At 37.7% G+C, this 19075-nt stretch overlaps 1 protein-coding gene across 2 annotated transcripts in view; it reads left to right on the top strand.

Moving 5' to 3' along the window:
• The window catches only part of Rasa2 (RAS p21 protein activator 2), a 112624-nt gene that overhangs the window by 33923 nt on the left and 59626 nt on the right, over positions 1-19075 (top strand). For both annotated transcript variants that reach the window (XM_028866033.2, XM_028866034.2), the window contains exons 4-5: positions 1857-1951; positions 11030-11106. In XM_028866033.2, coding sequence (XP_028721866.1) covers positions 1857-1951; positions 11030-11106 — 172 coding nt within the window. The remainder of the gene's footprint in view (positions 1-1856; positions 1952-11029; positions 11107-19075) is intronic.

Genomic DNA, 19075 nt, shown 5'->3' with positions numbered 1-19075 from the left:
TGTACACCAGGCTGGCCTTTAACTCACAGAAATCCACCTGCCTCTGCCTCCTAAGTGCTGGGATTATCAAGATAAAATATTTGTAAAATGAGAAAAGCATGCAGGTTTTATATATATATAAATATATATATATATCTTGCAGTAGTATAATCACCATCTACTTCCAGAATAAAAACTTCAAACATAAGTTTTTCTGTGCTTATTTTTCTATCTTCCTTTTCACTTGATATCCCAAAGTCGATGTTTCTTCTCATAAACATTTATCATTTTCTTAGTGTTTTCATCTGTTGAACTAAAAGTAAGGTATGTTATAAGTGAAAGGACATAACATACAGTTAAGGTACTTCAAAGGAAAGTAGTGTTGTTTTGTGTTTTTAATTTTTAGGTACATTGGTGCTTTGTCTGTGTGTCTGTGTGTCTGTCTGTCTGTCTGTGTGAGGTGAGTGTATTGGATCCCCTAGAACTGGGGTTGCAGGCGGCTGTGAGCTGCCATGTTGGTGCTGGGATTGGGGGTCCTTTGGAAGGGTACCCAGTGCTCTTATTTAACCCCGAGTCATCTCTCCAGCCCCAAGTAGTCACTTTTTAAAAAACGGGAAAAAGTGAATTGCTTTAAACTAGAGCGTACCTCCTTTGTTGGAGCTTTTGTGCAGTCTTTGAATTGTTAGTCATGTGCAAAGCTATGTCTACTTCTTAAAACTTGAATTGGGGAAGGAAATGCTTTGCCCCAACATGGCAGATACTTCATTTGAAGAGCATTTGTTTCTTTTATACTGCCTTGTTCATTGTACACTCTCTTTCCCTGGTAGGTAGAAGCACTTTGGAAAGTTGCCTTGATTTTTGTTTTTTAAACGTATGAATTGAAGCAGTATAGTCAGTTTAATAATGTTTTGATAAAGTGAAATTTTAATAATTTTTAGATACTTTTTATTAATAGGTGATACTATTTGTCCTTTCACTTAATTACAACATACAGCCTCTTGTTAAATACAGATATAACTGATCAAAATTAGCCAGCACATGCACTTTATTCACAGTGTTATAGAACCTGGAAAATTATATTGCACTGCTATTTATGTATATATTTTTTATCCTGAATATATTAGTAAATTATTGATCTGATGCTAAAATACAGTTACATTAAAGTCCAACTGAGTTCTTAATTTCTTTCTTCCTTTTTTTTTCCCCTGGTATTTTGAGACAAGGTTTCTCTGTATAATAGTCCTGGCTGTTCTGAACTCTCTTTGTAGCTGAGGCTGGCCTCAGATTTACAGAGATGCACCTGTCTCTGCCTCCCGAGTGGGATTATGGCTGAGTTTTTCTAATCCCCTGATTCAGAATGACCCACAAAAGGGTCCGCCAATGGACGAATAGAAATAAGACATTTTTCCTTTAGGGTAGAGGAGAAAAAATTTATAGAAACAGGTTTTTAAATTCTGTACTCCCAGTCGGGCGACGGTGGCACACGCCTTTAATCCCAGCATTTAGGAGGCATAGGCAGGTGGATCTCTGTGAGTTTGAGACCAGCCTGGTCTACAAAGGGAGTTTGAGGACCACCAGGACTGTTACACAAAGAAACCCTATCTCAAAAAACCAAAACAAAACAAAAATCTGTAATTCCAGCACTTGGAAGGTTTAAGCAGGAGGATTACCCTGAGTTCAAGTCTATCTTGGGCTATAGAGCAAGTACCAGGACAGCTAGGGCTACATAGCATCCTATTTCAAAGAAAGGGGTGGTAGTGGATTTTTATATCAACAGATTCAAGTCTAAAGTATTTTCCACAAAGTATATAACACTGCTTATGAGTCATAAGATTGAATAAAATATGTTTTCTCATCGTCTTATTTATTTTCTGTAGGAAAAGTAGCCATCAAAAAAGAAGACTTGTGTAATCACAGTGGTAAAGAAACTTGGTTTTCACTGCAGCCTATTGACTCAAATTCAGAAGTTCAGGTAAGTTAAGTACTACAAGAGATTGTGACATACAGAAAATGAGTGAAAACTAACCAGTTATACTAGTTTATACTGTTAGAACTTGTTTTACCTTATTTTAAGTTCTAATGCCACACATTATAGACTTTCAAGTGGTAGAGAGCTGGAAGGAAGTAGCTTTTCCATGCAGGTATAAAAATAAGGTATGAATGGTGAGGTAGCTCACTGAGTAAAGGTGCTTGCTGCTAAGCCTGATGACCTGAGTTCAACCCCCAGAGCCCCTTTAAAGGTACACAGAGAACCATCTCTCACCTCTGACCTCCATACACATTCATGGCACCTACACACATATACATACATGTATTCATAGAGGACTAACCGCAAAATAAAATCTAACAGACATATTTAAAGAAGGTATTCATGAGCAAAGTACAATATATACATATATAGATATGCCACAGTGAAATCCATTAATAAATGCAATTGATGTGCATTGATAAAAAAAAAATAATGTCTGGCTGTATATACCTATGAGTTTAGGAGTTTTGTTTGTTTGTTTTTGAGACAGAATCTCTCCATGTAGCCCTGGCTGTCCTGTAGCACACTATGTAGACCAGGCTGGCCTGGAACTCAGAGGTCCACCTGCCTTTGCCTTCTGGTACTGAGATTAAAGGTGTGTGCTACCACACTCAGCAAGAGGACATTTCCTTTTTTTCTGAGTCCCAGTCACAAATTACTGCTTTTTTTAAAAAAAGGAAAACATTTTAAAGGAAAAGATGTTTTATTAACTCTAACCTTTAGGGGAATACATGGAAGTCTGATTTTATTCATTCTCATTAGGATGCTTTTATTCCATTTCTAATAAACTAGACTTGGAAAAAAATGTTACTCTTTTAAACCATGCCTGGGTCTGCAGTGCACAGCCTTCATTCCCACCTCCCTGCCCTGCTCATCTCTTTGTTTGAAAGGGTATCACTATGCTTGTTAGTTTCTTCTTTTTTCTTGCCAAAATAAAAGGCCTCGTATAGATTCTGTATGTGAACAGAAATGTATGTTTAGCCAAGTAGTTGAAGTTTCTAGAAAGCTTGAATTTCTATGACTTAAAAATTATTTCCAAGAGAATCTTTTTTTTTTTTTGGTAACCCTATTTATTAAATACAGTAATGATTGTGAGACCATTTCTAAGAGCATAACTGCAGTCAGGATTCTTCTTCTCTTAAGGAGGCTATAATTCACCACTAGGACTCAAACAGATGTTTAAGACAAGGGGAAAAACATACCCACAGATACTTTGCAAATAAAGTGTGTCTCCATTTTCTCATACCTTTCATGCAATCTCTGTGATTAAATTCTCAAAAAAAAAAAAAATAAGTATTGTGTGCTGAAATCCCTTAAGTACAAAGGATAGCCAAGACTTTTTGTTTAATCTACTCTACCCCATTTTAATATTCTTTTTATTTGACCATAAGTATTATTCAGATCCCAGGGGTATAGCATTGTTAATGACCCAGGTGAGGAGCAATGTGAGGAAGTAGAATGGGCTGGAATTAGAAGTCAGAAAACTTTTATTTGGTGTCTTTATATAGTCATTTTCATGGTCTTGAATTTCTGTAAAATGAGAATAAAACTCACCATATTTGGCTCATATGGCATGAGAAGATACTTTAAAATTATTAATTTTGAGCTGTGTTGTGGTTCAGTTTGGTAGAGTGTTTGACTAACATGCACAAAGCCCTCGATGTGAACCCAGTATCACAGAAACCGAACAATGGTGTAAGCCTGTAATTCCAGAACCCAGGAAGTGAAGGCAGGATTTTAAGGCCAGCCAGGCCGCATAAACTCTTGTTTTTAAAATAAACAAACAAACAACCTGTTAACTTCTATACAAATGTAAATTTTTTAACACCTATCAGTCTGGTGGTATCCTAGTTAGGGTTTCTATTGCTGTGATGAAACACTGTGACCAGAAAAGCAAGTTGGGGAGGAAAGAGTATTTGGCTTACACTTCCATATTGCTGTTTATAGTAGTTTGAATAAAAATGGCCCCATAGGCTCATAGGAAGTGGCACTATTAGGAAGTGTGGCCTTGCTGGAGGAAGTGGATTGTTCAGAGTGGGCTTTGAGGTCTCTGATGTTCAAGGTAGGCCCAGTGTGGCATTCTCTTGCTGCTGCTTGCAGATCAAGATGTAGAACTCTGAGCTCCTTCTCCATCATGTCTGCCTACTTGCTGCCCTGCTTCTTGCCATTACGATAATGGACTAAGCCTCTGAATTATAAGCCAGCCCCAATGAAATGTTTTTCTTTATTATGGTTGCCATGGTCATGGTAACTCTTCACAGCAGTAAAACCCAAACTAAGACACTATTCATCATCGAAAGAAGTCAGGGCAAGAATTCAAACAGGACAGGAGCCTCAAGGCAAAGAGCTGATGCAGAGGCCATGGAGGGATGCTGCTTACTGTCTTGCTCCTCATGGCCTGCTCAGCCTGCTTTCTTATAGAACCCAGGACCACCTTTACAGGGGTAGCACCACTCACAATGGGCTGGGCCCTTCCCCATCAATCACTAATTAAGAAAATGCTCTACAAATGATCTTATGGGGTCATTTTCTCAATTGAAGTTCCCTCCTTTCAAATAACTCTAGCTTGTGTCAAGTTTGCATAAAACTAGCCAGCATAGGTACCTTTCTAATGTAGCCTTACAAAATTACCAACTTACTTTTTCTTTTTTGACACATGATTTAATACATTTTCCATACACAATCCCCATAAGAAATTGGGTATGGTGTTAGCCTTTTTGGAGATGGTGTTCACTGTATGCTTGAGATTGGCGTCTACACACCTTAGAAACCTCCCTAGTGCTGGGGTTATAGGCACACATCCCTGCACCCATCTAATCTTTCTAATAATTTGAACAAAAGGAAAGATAAGAAAAGGCTTTGAGATTTTGATCTGAAATGAATTAGAAGATTCATTACAATTTATTTGTTAAGTACATTCTTAACAAATAACAAATAAAAAAGTTAATGACCAGCATAACTTTTCTGAAGGATTTAAGAGTTTAGTTCTGAAAATATGGGGCTCTGTAGAGTATTCTTTATGTAGTACTTGGAGATGGCACTAGAAGCTCATACTGTGGGACAGGCTTTTGACAGTATATATATATAAAAAACTTGTCACCTCTGAAACAGGAAAATACTTGAAGTAGCACTTATGTTTTATATATATAGTATCAACATTTAAAATTTTAGTACTGTTTCATGACCACTAGTCATTAACCTTTCCAGAACCTTTATCTTAAATGGTAATTAGCAAGATTTACCCGATATTTAAAATAGATTTTAAAAGAAGAATGCTGTAGGAGGTGGGAGGGATGGATAATACTTTCCAAGATATTATGAGGTCATTGGGAATATTATTATTTAGCCACAAACCAATCTGAGGATACCACATTAACCTTGTTAGTATAAAAGATAGGAACACAGCCCATAATTAATACAGAGCCTAATCTGTTAATGTTTGTTTGCCCTGTATGTTTTATAACTTTAAAAAAATGAAAAAATAAAAATAGATGACAATATAGAAAGTGATGAGAGTGAATTTAGCCAGGACTCAATCTAATGATTACCTTTAGTAATTGTAAAAGTATGTACCAGGTATAACAGTGAGCACTTAATGTACATTATATCACATAAGCACCAAGAGATAGATAGTAGCAACCTCATTTTACAGATTATTTTAATAGGATTAAAAGATGCACTAACTTCTCCAGTCACAGTAACTGTGACTCCGTTGGAGATCTGTATGACTCCTAATCACAGCACTGTACTGTCTTTCAGGAATGGGGGTGCATTAGAAAGTTCCTAGGGGGCTTTTTGAAGTGAATTCCAGGAACTTCCTGTGAGTGGTAGTCACCAGGCATTTGCACAAAGGCCGCATGGTCGTTGGCTGTTATGTTCAAACAGCAGCAGACGAGATAGAAACTCATGTAATTAAAAGTGATCTTTGAAGGGATATAAATTCTCATAAAATGCTTGACTGCCACAGAGAAAGTTTTTATTTGGGGCTTTGATGGGTGAGCACTGTGTGTTCTGTCATCCTCAGCAGTAGGCCTCAACCCTGCAACTGTGCATACTGGAAGGCAGGTGGGCCTGAGATCCGCTGAGTGATTTCTTTCTTTTCATATTTATGTTCTTTTAACTTTCATTTTGCAGTAATAGTTAATGTTTTCTTCTTTCACTCTCATTTTAACAACTTTATACTTGTAAAATAAAGAGAAAAATATTTGGGAGGGTGTTATAGGGGAATTGTGTGTGATAGGTGTTGTGTGTGCAGGTGCTCATGTGCATGTGAGCTTGTGCATTTAGAGGCCAGAGAATAAGCTCAGGTGCTATTCCTCAAGATACTCCCTCTTGCTTTTTGAGATAGGGTCTCTCATTGGGACCTGGAGTTCACTAATTTGCTAGGCTTACTGGTCAGTGAGTCCCAGGGATCTACCTGTCTGCTTCTCTGGCATTGGGATTACAAGTACACAATATCATGTCCATCTTTTTTTCTTTAATTTTTTGAGATTATAATATAATTACACTGTTTCCTCCTTCCTCCCTCCAAGCCCTCCCTTATATCCCCCTTTATTCTTTTTCAAATTCATGTCTTCTTTTTTCATTAATTGTTGTTACATACATGTGTACATATGTGTATATGTATGTATGTGTATACATGTATATTTTTAAGTTCATAACTACAGCCTGCTCAATCTGTATAAGGTTGCCTGTATGTATATTTTTGGGGCCTGTCATTTGGTATCAGATAACCAGCTGGTGTGCTCTTCACTGGGGAGGACTATTTCTCCTGCTGTCAGCACTCCTTAGGTGGCTAGAGTTCTTTGTTTAGGGTTGGCGCCTCCTAGGGTACCCCAGCCCAAGCCCCATTGGCTTTCTGTTGGTGAAACTTAATGGGTGTACTTTGATTTTATTTATTTATTTATTTATTTATTTATTTATTTATTTATTTATTTATTTATTTAGTTTTTCAAGACAGGGTTTCTCTGTGTAGTTTTGGTGTCTGTCCTGGATCTCATTCTGTAGCCCAGGCTGGCCTTGAACTCACAGAGATCTGCCCGCCTCTGCCTCTGCCTCTACCTCCTGAGAGCTGGGATTAAAGGCGTGCGCCACCGCCGCCTGGCTATGGGTATACTTTCTAACATCACTAGGAGACAAACTCCCTGATCCTCTGGCTCTCACAATCTTTCCACCCCCCTCTTAGGTAAAGGAATTGTGTTGTAGATGTGTCTGTCGGGACTGGGCTCTACAGGTCTGCATTTTGTTGGTTATGGTGTTCTGCAATGGTCTTGATCTGTTGTAAGGAGAAGTTTCCTTGATATTTCAGATGAGGACTTCACTTATCTGTGGGATCAGAACAAATATTTAGAATGTAGTTAGACACTCATCTCTTTACACACCTATTTTTCTGGGTAGGTGGTAGGGATTAAATGCCATCCTCATGCATATGTGGCAGACACTGCCAGCCACACTACCTCCTCTGCCACATTTAAAGTTTTTGTTTTGTTTTGTTTTGTTTTTTTCAAGACAGGGTTTCTCTGTGTAGCTTTGCGCCTTTTCTGGATCTTGCTCTGTAGACCAGGCTGGCCTCGAACTCAAAAAGATCTGCCTGCCTCTGCCTCCCAAGTGCTGGGATTAAAGGCATGATCCACCACTGCCCGGCTAAAGATTCTTAAAGATAAGGTTTTACTCATTCTTTTTGTATGTCTAATGAGAGTACATATCTCTTCCTTTGTTTCTTTCTGTGAATTTACTCTTCTGTTGACTAAAAAATGCAATATTCATCTTTAAGTTTCTGTGTCCATACAGCTTCCTCATTCTTAAAGATCTGACTCACAATCTACAGAAGAACTTGGCTGAATTTGGGTCACTATCCACTGAAGTCTAATTTGATGTTGGAGGAAGCATAAGGCAATACATTCTGGAGTTTGAATTAGGCCTGTTTGTCTAGGGGGTTGTGTGGATAAAATGATTAGTATCTTTATCTCAGAGAGGGAGATGTTTAGTTTTCTATCGTTACCACTAATTAGTATTTGTAACTCTAGTCATTACTGATAGTTGTTGCCCAAGGATCATTTATGAAATGAGGATCTCAGTGTAAAGCGTTGCCTTTGCTTGTAAAGACACAGGAAGTGACACACGTAAATGTACTTGAGTTCTCAGAGGAGATGATCCCTATTTGCATTTTTACCAAAACAGTTGAAATATTTTTTAGCCTTTTACTTTGCTACTTTATTATTGTAGTTATTATTTATTTTCTTTTCAGGAGTTCGTGATAGCAGTATTTAATGAGTGCATTTTTTTACCTTTTGGACAGAATTTTAGTTTAAAAAAATTTATTTTATGTGTGTTGATGTTTTGCCTGTATGTATGTATGTCTGTACCATATGTGTGCCTAATGTCTGTGGAAGCCAGAAGGGTAAGCTACAGATGTTGTGAATTGCCATGTGGGTGCTGGTGCTGGCATTTGAACCCAATCCCTCTGCAAGAGCAGCCAGTGCTCTTAATGCTGAGCCATGTGTTCAGCTCTTTGACAACATTTTTTAAAAAAATATTTACTTAAGTGTATGTATCTGTGCCTGAGTATATGTATGTGTACCACATGTGTGTGAGTCCCACAGAAGTCAGAAGGGGGCATCACATCCCCTGGAACTAGAGTTACGAGTGGTTGTGAGCACCATGTGGGTTCTGGGAGTCAAACCTGGGTCTTCTGCAGGAGCAGTGAATGCTCTTAACCACTCACTCTTTTTTTTTTTTTTTTTTTTTTATTTGGTTTTTCAAGACAGGGTTTCTCTGTGTAGCTTTGCGCCTTTCCTGGAACTCACTTGGTAGCCCAGGCTGGCCTCGAACTCACAGAGTTCAAATAACAACAAAACTTTATTATCTTGGCTGTCCTAGAACTTGCTCTGTAGACCAGGCTGGCCTTGAACTCAGAGATCACCTGCCTCTGTCTCCCAAGAGCTGGGATTAAAAGTATGCACCACCACCACCACCCGGCTGTAACTGTTTTTGTTTTTTTATAAACCAATTATCATCTTTTTATGAAAGTAGACAATGGGAGCTGGGAAGATGCTTCAGTGGGTAAAGCATTCTGTGACCCAAACCTGACACCTTGACCTTTAGCTCCAGAGTCCATGTAAAGGTGGAGGGGACAACTTCTGACCTCTGCAGGACCATGCTGTGCCAGTGGCCACACACACACACACTAATAATAATAAATAATTTTCAGTAGACAATTAGCTGCTGTTTTATTGTTTATAAATTATAATTCCTTAATTTAAACTGTCTTTCAGTTTTAGTGTTCCTCCCTAATTTATGTGTATCTATTTGTCCTATCTTAAGTATTTTCTTGACCAGGTTAATATACAATTGTGTTATTAACTAATACCAAAGGAATGCTCTCTTGACCATTAGTAGGAGTAATTAACATACTAGCTTGGCTTGAATCAATGATAATAATTCCTGGTAAAATTTCATTAAATATTTTATTTCTAGGATTATGTACTGTGATTTTAGTTATGAATAGTTTTCTTTCTCTATTTTAATGGTTTTTATTGTTTTAGAAATAGAATAGATCCTAGACATATCCTGAGAGACGTATGGAAGTACTACAAAATGTGTATGTTTTAAAATAGTGAATTGCTTTAACATGCAGATGTTTGCTCAGTTGTATAAACTGCCTTTCTGGATAAGTAACACACACATGCTGGCATAACAGAAAATGTGACTTAAAGTTCCAGTTGAGTGATACTAGAAATTACTATGTAGTATAGACCTTCAAGACCAGTCTTGAATCACAGAGGTTGTGAATGCTGTAAATGCAGGAATGGTGAAAGACACAGTGTGTAAGAGATGTGTGATTTGTATCAGTATGTGCTTAGAGTTTCCTAGACTGTTTCTCAGTTTAATTCCAGCTCTACATAACTGCTCATTTTACACATTGATGCCTTTTGTTGCTTCAGAGCTTAATCCTCTTGTGCAGACCTTTGCATTATGACTCATAACTATTTGTTGTTTATCACGTGGTATTCATCTAACCCTGAACTTCATAGCTCATAGTCCTGAGATGTGTTCTTGTAAGACAAGTCCCCATAGAGCAGTAAAACTGATTCAGGTTAGAGTCTTTGAATGAATGTCTAAAAGAGCTCTGAAGAGAAGCCATAACTAGAGAGTAAATATCCCTACATCTGATAAGATCTCTCAGTTCACCAGCCACTAGACGATATACCCTAAGATCTTCACTTTGCATTGTGGGTATTTGTCTTGTCAGTTGAGTAGAGGTAATGCAGCACTAATTGTTAACCAGTTTAGAATTGCTCATCACCAGTGAAAGGAGAAGATAACCAAGCTCTAGATTATGTTGTTCCTAACTCTTTTCTTAAGAAAGTTGACAGCTTGACTTGCTTTCAACTTACTAAACTATGTTTTAAACCCACCTCTTAACAGCTGTGCCTCAGAGAGAACTGTTTTATTCCAGTCCTTCCATTAATGGTTTTGGCCATGTATTGTTACTCTTTAATTTATGTATCCCTGGCTAGTTTGTGAACTTCTGGTAGGTAGTGCCTGTGTCTTAGACATCTGTTCCCATCTGTTCCCATAGTACTTCCTAAAATATAGCATATATTAAATCAATCTTTAGTAGTTGATAGAAGAAAGTTTTTTAAAAAATTGATTCTTACTGTCTTTTACATAATTTTACAGCTTTAGAAATTAATTTCTTAATTTTTCCAAAAACACAAGTGCCATCTTTAAGGAAAAACTGTGGTCATTAAGGTACATAAACACTTATGTTTATGTTTAAACAGGGCATAAAGTTCTTAAATTTTTTGCATATTGTATTTAATACAAGTATTAGACTTTTCTTTCAGAACTTCCATATATACATTGTTGGTTATTATACACTTAACAACTAAGTGTATGCAGAGCCATGTGATAGTGGTTAGTGAATTATTAAATATGTGTGCCATTTGGACAAAAGTACATTGTAATATTTTGTTAACAAAATAGACTGTTCAGTTTATGATTTTTTTTTTGTCACAGGGAAAAGTTCACCTTGAATTAAAACTGAATGAACTGATAACAGAGAATGGAACTGTGTGCCAGCAGCTTGTTGTACAGTAAGCATATCTTTATCTTTATTTTTTCATCAAAATTACTTTGAAATAATTCTCTACTTTATGTTCTTAGAACAACTTCTTATTTTTAATATTTCAGAAACTTAAAAATGGAACTCATATATCATTTCTTTACCAACCTGATAATCCAGTTCATTTTTTGATCTAGTCCACTCAGATTATGGCAAATCGTTACATATTCAACTAATTTTTATTGAATGTGGGTTAAATGACATATCTCTATAAGCATTAAGGTATAGCAAGGTCATGGGTAATTGCCTCTGACTTCCTAGCAGTGGATACTTGGGAAGTATTTCCAGAGGATGTCTTTTTGAAGAACTCATGACACTACACAGAGCTTTTAGGGAGACACACACACAAACACACGAGACAAGACACTCAAAGACACTCAAACTGAGTGGACACCCTAAGGTTGCCAGCACTTTCCCTGCAGATTTGGTATTATTATTTGTTTGTTTTTTGTTTGTGGGTTTTTTTGTTTTTTTGTTTTTTCTTTTTTGAGACAGGGTTTCTCTGTGTAGTTTTGGTGCCTGTCCTAGAGCTCACTCTGTAGACCAGGCTGACCTCAAACTCACAGAGATCCACCTGGCTCTGCTTCCCGAGTGCTGGGATTAAAAGCGTGCGCCACCACTGCCTGGCAGATTTGGTATTCTTTATCATCTACATTCCTAATGGTCTGACTACGCTGTAAAATTCCTCTTTTAGCCTAGTCTACTTCTTCCCTCCCCTTCAGATCCATACCCTAAGTTATGGATCTGAAGCTACCAAGACTCCTTCATGCTGGGACCTTCTGTGTCTTTGCTTCAGTTGATATCTGAATATCCCCTGAAATTAGGAGGTAAATAACCCATATACCTCAGGGCAAGAAAACATTGTTCCTTTCTTATTGCTGCTCCAGACTATAATTCACTCTCCTAATGATGAAAATTCCCATTCCTGAAGGCATTGCCTTTCTGTATTAGTTTGTACTCATACTATATATGATCTTAGAGGTTCTTTTTTTTTCTGTTTTTATCAGCTGTGTTGATGTATAAATAATAAAAGAGACTAAGTGATTGCTGTGTGTAGATGAATTGCCAAAACAATATGCTTATTATAGCATTTTTCTAAGAGTTTTATAGTAGATAGCTTTTAAATAGATATAATAAAGATAATAAAGTTTTGTTGTTGTTTGCTTACAGTTTCTGTTTTATTGATTTTCAACTTCAGTTTACCTGTTAAAAATAGTCCTAAGCCAGGCGTTGTGGTGCATGCCTTTAATCCTAGCATTCAGGAATCAGAGGAGGTGGATTTCTGTGCATTTTAGGCAGTGAGGTCTACATAGAGATCCTAGGATAGCCAGGGCTATATAGACCCTGTCTCAACAGAAAAAGAAAAAGACATTCCAAGGTTTGTTTGCAGATTTTACTCCTGGACTGAGAGCCTACGGTGAAATTCTTTGAATGAGGCCTCTTCCACTACTCCCTTCCCTGCTTACGTATGGTTGTTATAGTCATTTAAAGTACTGTTAGTCGGATTAGTTTGTTTTATTTACATACCATTTAGGTTTCTTGATTTAGTCCTTGTTGGTTTAGTTTTTTTTTAATTTAGTTTTTATTTATGTGTTTGTGTGTGTGTGTTCGGGTATATACCACACATGAATAGGTGTTTGCAAACACTACAGGTGTTTGATCCCCTGAAGGTGGAGTTACAGGCTGTCATGAGCCATCTGGTCTGGGTACCTGGAACCTAACTGGGGTCCTCTGAAAGAAGGAGAGAGCATTTAGGGCTCTTTATTTACTAAGCTGTCTTTCCGGCTCTCTGGTTTTATTGTTGAGGATGTAGACTATTAGCGTGATTTCAAAAGAAGAAAGTGGGGCTGGAGAGATGGCTCAGAGGTTAAGAGCACTGGCTGCTCTTCCAGAGGTCCTGAGTTCAATTCCCAGCAACCACATGGTGGCTCACAACCATCTGTAATGAGATCTGGTGCCCTCTTCTGGTCATACATGCTGTATACAAAATAAATAAATAAATCTTAAAAAAAAATTAAAAAAAAAAGAAGAAAGTATATCAAAAGGCATTCATAAATGCAGTTCAGTCCCTCTTCTTTACACTCAACTCTAGGCAACCACAATCTATTCTCTGTGTCTGTGGTTTTTTGCTTTTTCCAAAATGTCATTTGAATAGACTCATATACTACATATGTTTTTTGTGTCTGCCTTTTTTTTTTTTTTACTTAATATACTCCTTTTGATATTCATTCACATTGTTGCCTATAATAGTAGTGAATCTTCTTTCTTTTCTTTTCTTTTTTTTTGGTTTTTCGAGACAGGGTTTCTCTGTAGCTTTGGAGCCTGTCCTGGACTAGCTCTGTAGACCAGGCTGGCCTCGAACTCACAGAGATCCACCTGCCTCTCCCAGAATGTGCTGGGATTACAGGCATGAGCCACCACCGCCCGGCTGTGAATCTTCTTTGTAATGTTCTGTTTCCTGATGCTAGGCACACACAGGGTTAAGTTCTACCACTGAGGCAAACTCCAGCCCACCCCCCCTTTTTTTTCTGTAGCTTGACAGATAATCAATTCACGTACTGGTTAAATAAGCCCAACTTCACACTCTTAAGTTTAAGGGCTAGATGTCAACTTTGGACATTTATTTTAAAAATGTTTTTAACTTGAGATTATAGATTTATAAGAGGGGTTGGGGATTTAGCTCAGTGGTAGAGTACTTGCTAGGCCCTGGGTACAGTCCTCAGCTCTGGGGGGAAAAAAAAGAGAGAGATTTACAAGAAGTTGTAAAGGTAGTGCAAAGAGGTCTTTGTGCTCTTTACTCAGTTTTCCCCAGTAGTTACATCTTACATGACTAAAGAAATTTGTATTGATACATTTTATTGTATGATTATATACCACTTTATTATAGCATAAATGTATGCGTGGAACCAGCACTACAATCCAAATAGAGAATATACTAATGTCTTCTTAAAGCTGTCGCTCACGCCACCCCCTGATAGTCATACTCCTCTCTTCACCACCAATCCAACCCTTTCCAAACCTCTTTTCTGTCTCCTTGTCCATATATTGTCATCTCAAAAATGTTTGAGGGCTGGGAATGTCAGCACTGGTGAAGTACTTCCTTGCATGCTGGGAGGTCCTAGGTTCAGTCTTGAGTAACACACACACAAAGAAGTGGGAGGAGGAAGAAGAGTAAAGGAATAGAATATGATTGTGTATAGCCTTTGAGATTGACTTTTCTGTGCAAATCTGAATTATGTGTAGTCACTTTTAGATTATGTCACTTTTTGGGGAGAGGGGGTGTTTCGAGACAAGGTTCCTCTGTGTTGTTTTGGTGCCTGTCCTGGATTTCGCTCTGTAGACTAGGCAGGCCTCAAAATCAGAGAGATCAGCCTGGCTCTGCCTCCCGAGTGCTGGAATTAAAGGTGTGTGCCACCCCCACCCAGCAGATATGTCACTTAAAAGTCATTCTGGGGAAGGGAGTTGCTAGAGAGATGGCTCCATTCTTTAAGAGCACTTGCTGCTCTTTACAGGATCTGGGTTGGGTTCCCAGCACCCACAGGGTGGCTCATAACCATCTGTAATTCTAGCTAGGAGACTCTTAAGAACCTTTTCTGGCCTCTGTATGCACCAAGCAGGCATGTGGTACACCACATACATGAAGACAAAACTTTCATACATATAAAGTAAGAATAAAACTTAAAGTTGGCCGGGCGGTGGTGGCACACACCTCTAATCCCAGCACTCGGGAGGCAGAGCCAGGCAGATCTCTGTGAGTTCGAGGCCAGCCTGGGCTACCAAGTGAGTTCCAGGAAAGGCGCAAAGCTACACAGAGAAACCCTGTGTCTCAAAAAACCAAAAAAACAACAACAACAACAACAACAAAAAAAAAAAAACTTGAAGTCATTTCTGGGGCTGAAAGATGGCTCAGTGGTTAAAAATTTATATTGCTCTTGCAGAGGACCCAAGTTTAGTTACCCACATCAGATGGCTGGCAACTGTCTGTAACTCTATTCCTCCAGTAGATCAAATGCCTATACTTTCGTGTATGCATAAATTTCCCCCAATACACATAAATAATAGATAAAATATATTTTTAAAGGAGTGATGTTCTGTTTTGTGAATTTTTACCATTTATTTTTAATGTAATTGTCAATAAGCTTAAATCTGTCTTGTTTCTGTATACTGTCTTCTATTTCCTGAATTTTCTTGAACATAATTTAAAATTACATTTTTATCTTTAGTACTTTGTATCTATAGTATATCTTGTCACATAGGTTCTTTTTAGTGGTTGTTTTAGATACTAAACTATGTACATAAATGATAATCTATTGTCAGCACTTCACCAGTTATAGACATCTTGCCTCCTCTTAAACCTTTCCGCTCTCCCATTTTTAATATATTTTTGTCTTAAACATTGTGAACTATGCCAGTGTTAGGATTCTTTTCTTCCGCCATCCAACTTAATTCAGAAAAGAAGACATTTTGCTCTGTCCATGTTTCTTTCTTCCTGAATTGACATTTCTTTTGTCATTTTGCTTAATTAATTCCCTTTTTTTGCCGTTCTTGTAGGATAGATCTATGGGTGACACATGCTCTTAATTTTCCTTCTCAGAATGTTTTAATTTTCTCTACAGACATACATATGCAAAGTAAAACTAGCTCTCCTCACCCTCTAAGCTTTGGCCATTGTGTGTGCATGTGCGTATGTGTAAAGTAATAACTTTAGTTGTTATTTGAATTTGTTTTTCGCTTTTTCATGGAGGAGCCAGTGGACATTAGCTTATAAAGGTTTGCTTTTCTAGGTACCCTATATCTTGATTATTGAGCTAGGGAGAATTGGATGGAGTCCTTTCAAAGGACATTTTTTTAAAATCTAGATTTCTCACTGATGTTTCCAGGTTTCTAATGTCTTTACATCTGTGTGAAGTGAACAAAACTACATTAATTAACTTCCTCATCTGGTCATTCCATGCCTTTCTTTGGGTTCTCATGTCTAATTGGTTGGCCTTCTTCTCTTCAACTTGGAGTTTTTTCATGGTTTTTATAAAAAGTATCCATGGTTTATGTTGTACTTACTAGAAAATAAAAGCATGTGTTGGCTCCATCCTGTTTTAAAATTAGCAGTCATTTCTTTTTCTTATTCATGAGTAACATTTCATTATATAGACTCTGTCATCATCCATTTACCGCTTGGAAGACGTTTGAATTGCTCTAATCTTTGAGCAGTTGTAAAGAAAGCTGCTATAAATGTTCATGGACAGGTCTTTTATGTGAACACATGTTGGTCTGTTCTTTTCTTTCCAGAATGTTTTAAACCTATATTGTATATACCCTTTCAACTTGTAGCAACAAAAACCCAGTGAGAACTTTGTGGAGTTTATTGTTGTTTCTCTACCTTATAGATCTTTTCCAGTTCATGGCAGTCCCTGTTCGGTGCTGCTGAAAGTGTATTTTCACGTCTAGTTGTCTTTGTGCTGCCTGCTCAGCTTTTCGTTTGGAGAGATCATATGTGGTAAATTCATATCGTAGTAGTTGTTACTAACTTTTTGCTATTTTTTATTTAAATTTTTCATACAGTATATTTTGATCATTTCCCCTCCCCCCAACTCTTCAAAGATCTTCCTGATCCCCCTTCCCACCCAACTTCATACACTTGCTTGTACTCCATGAACTCTCGCTCACTAACATGCTGCGCGCGCGCGTGCGCGCGCGCACACACACACACACACACATTCTTACTTTAAAAATAAAAAATGAAAAAACCAGAAAAAAAAAAAAAAGCCCAACAAGACAAAAAAATAACAAACAAAAACACAACATGGAATCCCGTTTGTATTCTCCAACTGCTCCTGGGCACAGGACCTGCTTTGGAATGTGTATGATATACCCAAAGACACTATTGGAGAAAACTGATTTTTCTCTTGGCCAGCAGTTTTCATTTGTAAATGGCTTCTTTGCATCCACATCTCCTTCTCAATGCTGGAATTTCATCTTGTTTGATTCTCTGCAGGTGTTATGCATGTTGTCTCAGCCTCTGTGAGTTCATATGTATATCAATCCTGTTGTCTCTAGCAATTGCTTTCTTGGAGTCATCTACTACATCTAACTCTTAGAATCTTCCTGATTCTTCTTCCACTTAGACCCTTGAGCCTTGAAGGGATGATTTGATGAAGACATCCCATGTAGGACTGAGTGCTCCAAAGTCCCTCGCTCTGCACGTTGTCCAATTGTGGTTCTATGTTAATTCCATCTACTGCAGTAGAAAGCTTCTCTAATGAGGGTTGAGTGATGCACTTACTTGTGGGTATAGCATTATGTCATTAGGAGTCACTGCTGTGTTCCTTTAGTAGAATAATAGCAGTAGGTTTTCCCTGGGCCCATGGCCTATCTCGTCTCAGGTTCCTGACCACTTTAGCAGTATCAGGTTTGGGTTCCATCTCCTGGAGTGGGCCTTAAGTCAAAGCAAAGGTTGTTATTGTGAACATTTGTGCCACTGTTGTGCCAGTGTACCTTCCAGGCAGGTCTCTGCTGTAGTCACAGGGTTTGCAGGTGTTTCCCCACTTCAAGGACTTTCTTTCTTTGGCTATGCTTTTCTCCTGCTTCATTACCTCCTGATTCTCACTGGCCTTGTTACATCTCCCATCCTAAAATGCATGCCTCTGAGACACTTGTACTTATCTACCCCTCACTGCTAGCTAACTCACCCTCATTTTCTGCTCTCCTTTGAAGACAGACTTCTCAAAGACATTTCATTTCAAGATGCAGGAGCTTGGGGAGTGGTGTGTGCACAGGATTGTACACAAATGTGTACAAAATGAGTGCTGACCAGTAGATATTTATATGAAAAAGAAAACATTTTACATATTCATTCCCAGTTTAATACCTATCAGAAATGTCTGGCTATTGAAGACTTGAAATATGGCCTATATGATTACATACTTTTTAATTTTAATTTAAACTTAATAGCCAAATGTGGTTAATGGCTGCAATATTAGTATAGCTCTAATAAAAAACAAACAGAAGCCTAGAATCCTTTTTTAGCGGTGACTGTTTTCAGGGCTGGGATAAGGAAAATATATAATGAGGCTAGAATATCTTATGAAATTAAAAAGTAAAAAAATACTCTCAAGATAATGGACAGATAGATGTGAATAAATGAAAGACATTGAAACTAATCTGAATGAACTCCAGATGGCTAATTGTTTTAGCCTCAAAATTAGTAATAATAATGGATTAAAATCTGCAGAATAAAATAAATATTCATCAATCACTACTAATACAAGAGTTGAATAAATGCATAGGAAGAAAGGATTTCTTCCTTATAGTAGAATTCTAATGGGTGAATTCAAGAAGAGTGATGGAGATTGAAATCAGCACTGGAAAAGACCACCCTAGTAACAGGGAAAGACAAGCACTGCACACTCTTAATTATATATGGACATTTAGAAAGCTATTATCAAGGAAGTGCATAAAGAATAGTAGTTCCCAGAGCCTCGGTAAGACATAGGGGAAGGATTGTGGAAGAAGAATTGTTAATAGGTACAGAGCTGCAGGATAGGAGGAATAATTTCTTTCTTTTTTTCTTTCTTTTTTTTTTTTTTTTTTCCCTGAGACAGGGTTTCTCTGTGTAGTTTTGGTGCCTGTCCTGGATCTCACTCTCTAGACCAAGCTGGCCTTGAACTCACAGAGATCGCGTGGCTCTTCCTCCCAAGTGCTGGGATTAAAGGTGTGAACCACCACTGCTGCCCAGCAGGAGAAATAATTTCTAATGGTTTATAGCACAGTTCAGCACAGCTAGTAGGGAGAATTTTGAACATTCCCAAAACAAAGAAATTATGTCTAGATGTTAGATAGGCTAATTCCCTGATATGATCATTATACATTATATAAATGTATTGATCTGTCACACTGTATTCATAGGTATGTACAGTTACATGTCAGTTAAAAATAAATAATAA

This window comes from Peromyscus leucopus, chromosome 7 (genome assembly GCF_004664715.2).
Source record: "Peromyscus leucopus breed LL Stock chromosome 7, UCI_PerLeu_2.1, whole genome shotgun sequence".
Lineage (NCBI taxonomy): Eukaryota > Metazoa > Chordata > Mammalia > Rodentia > Cricetidae > Peromyscus > Peromyscus leucopus.
The sequence above is the reverse complement of the archived record's forward strand: the minus strand, read 5'-3'. Positions and strand labels throughout refer to the sequence as shown.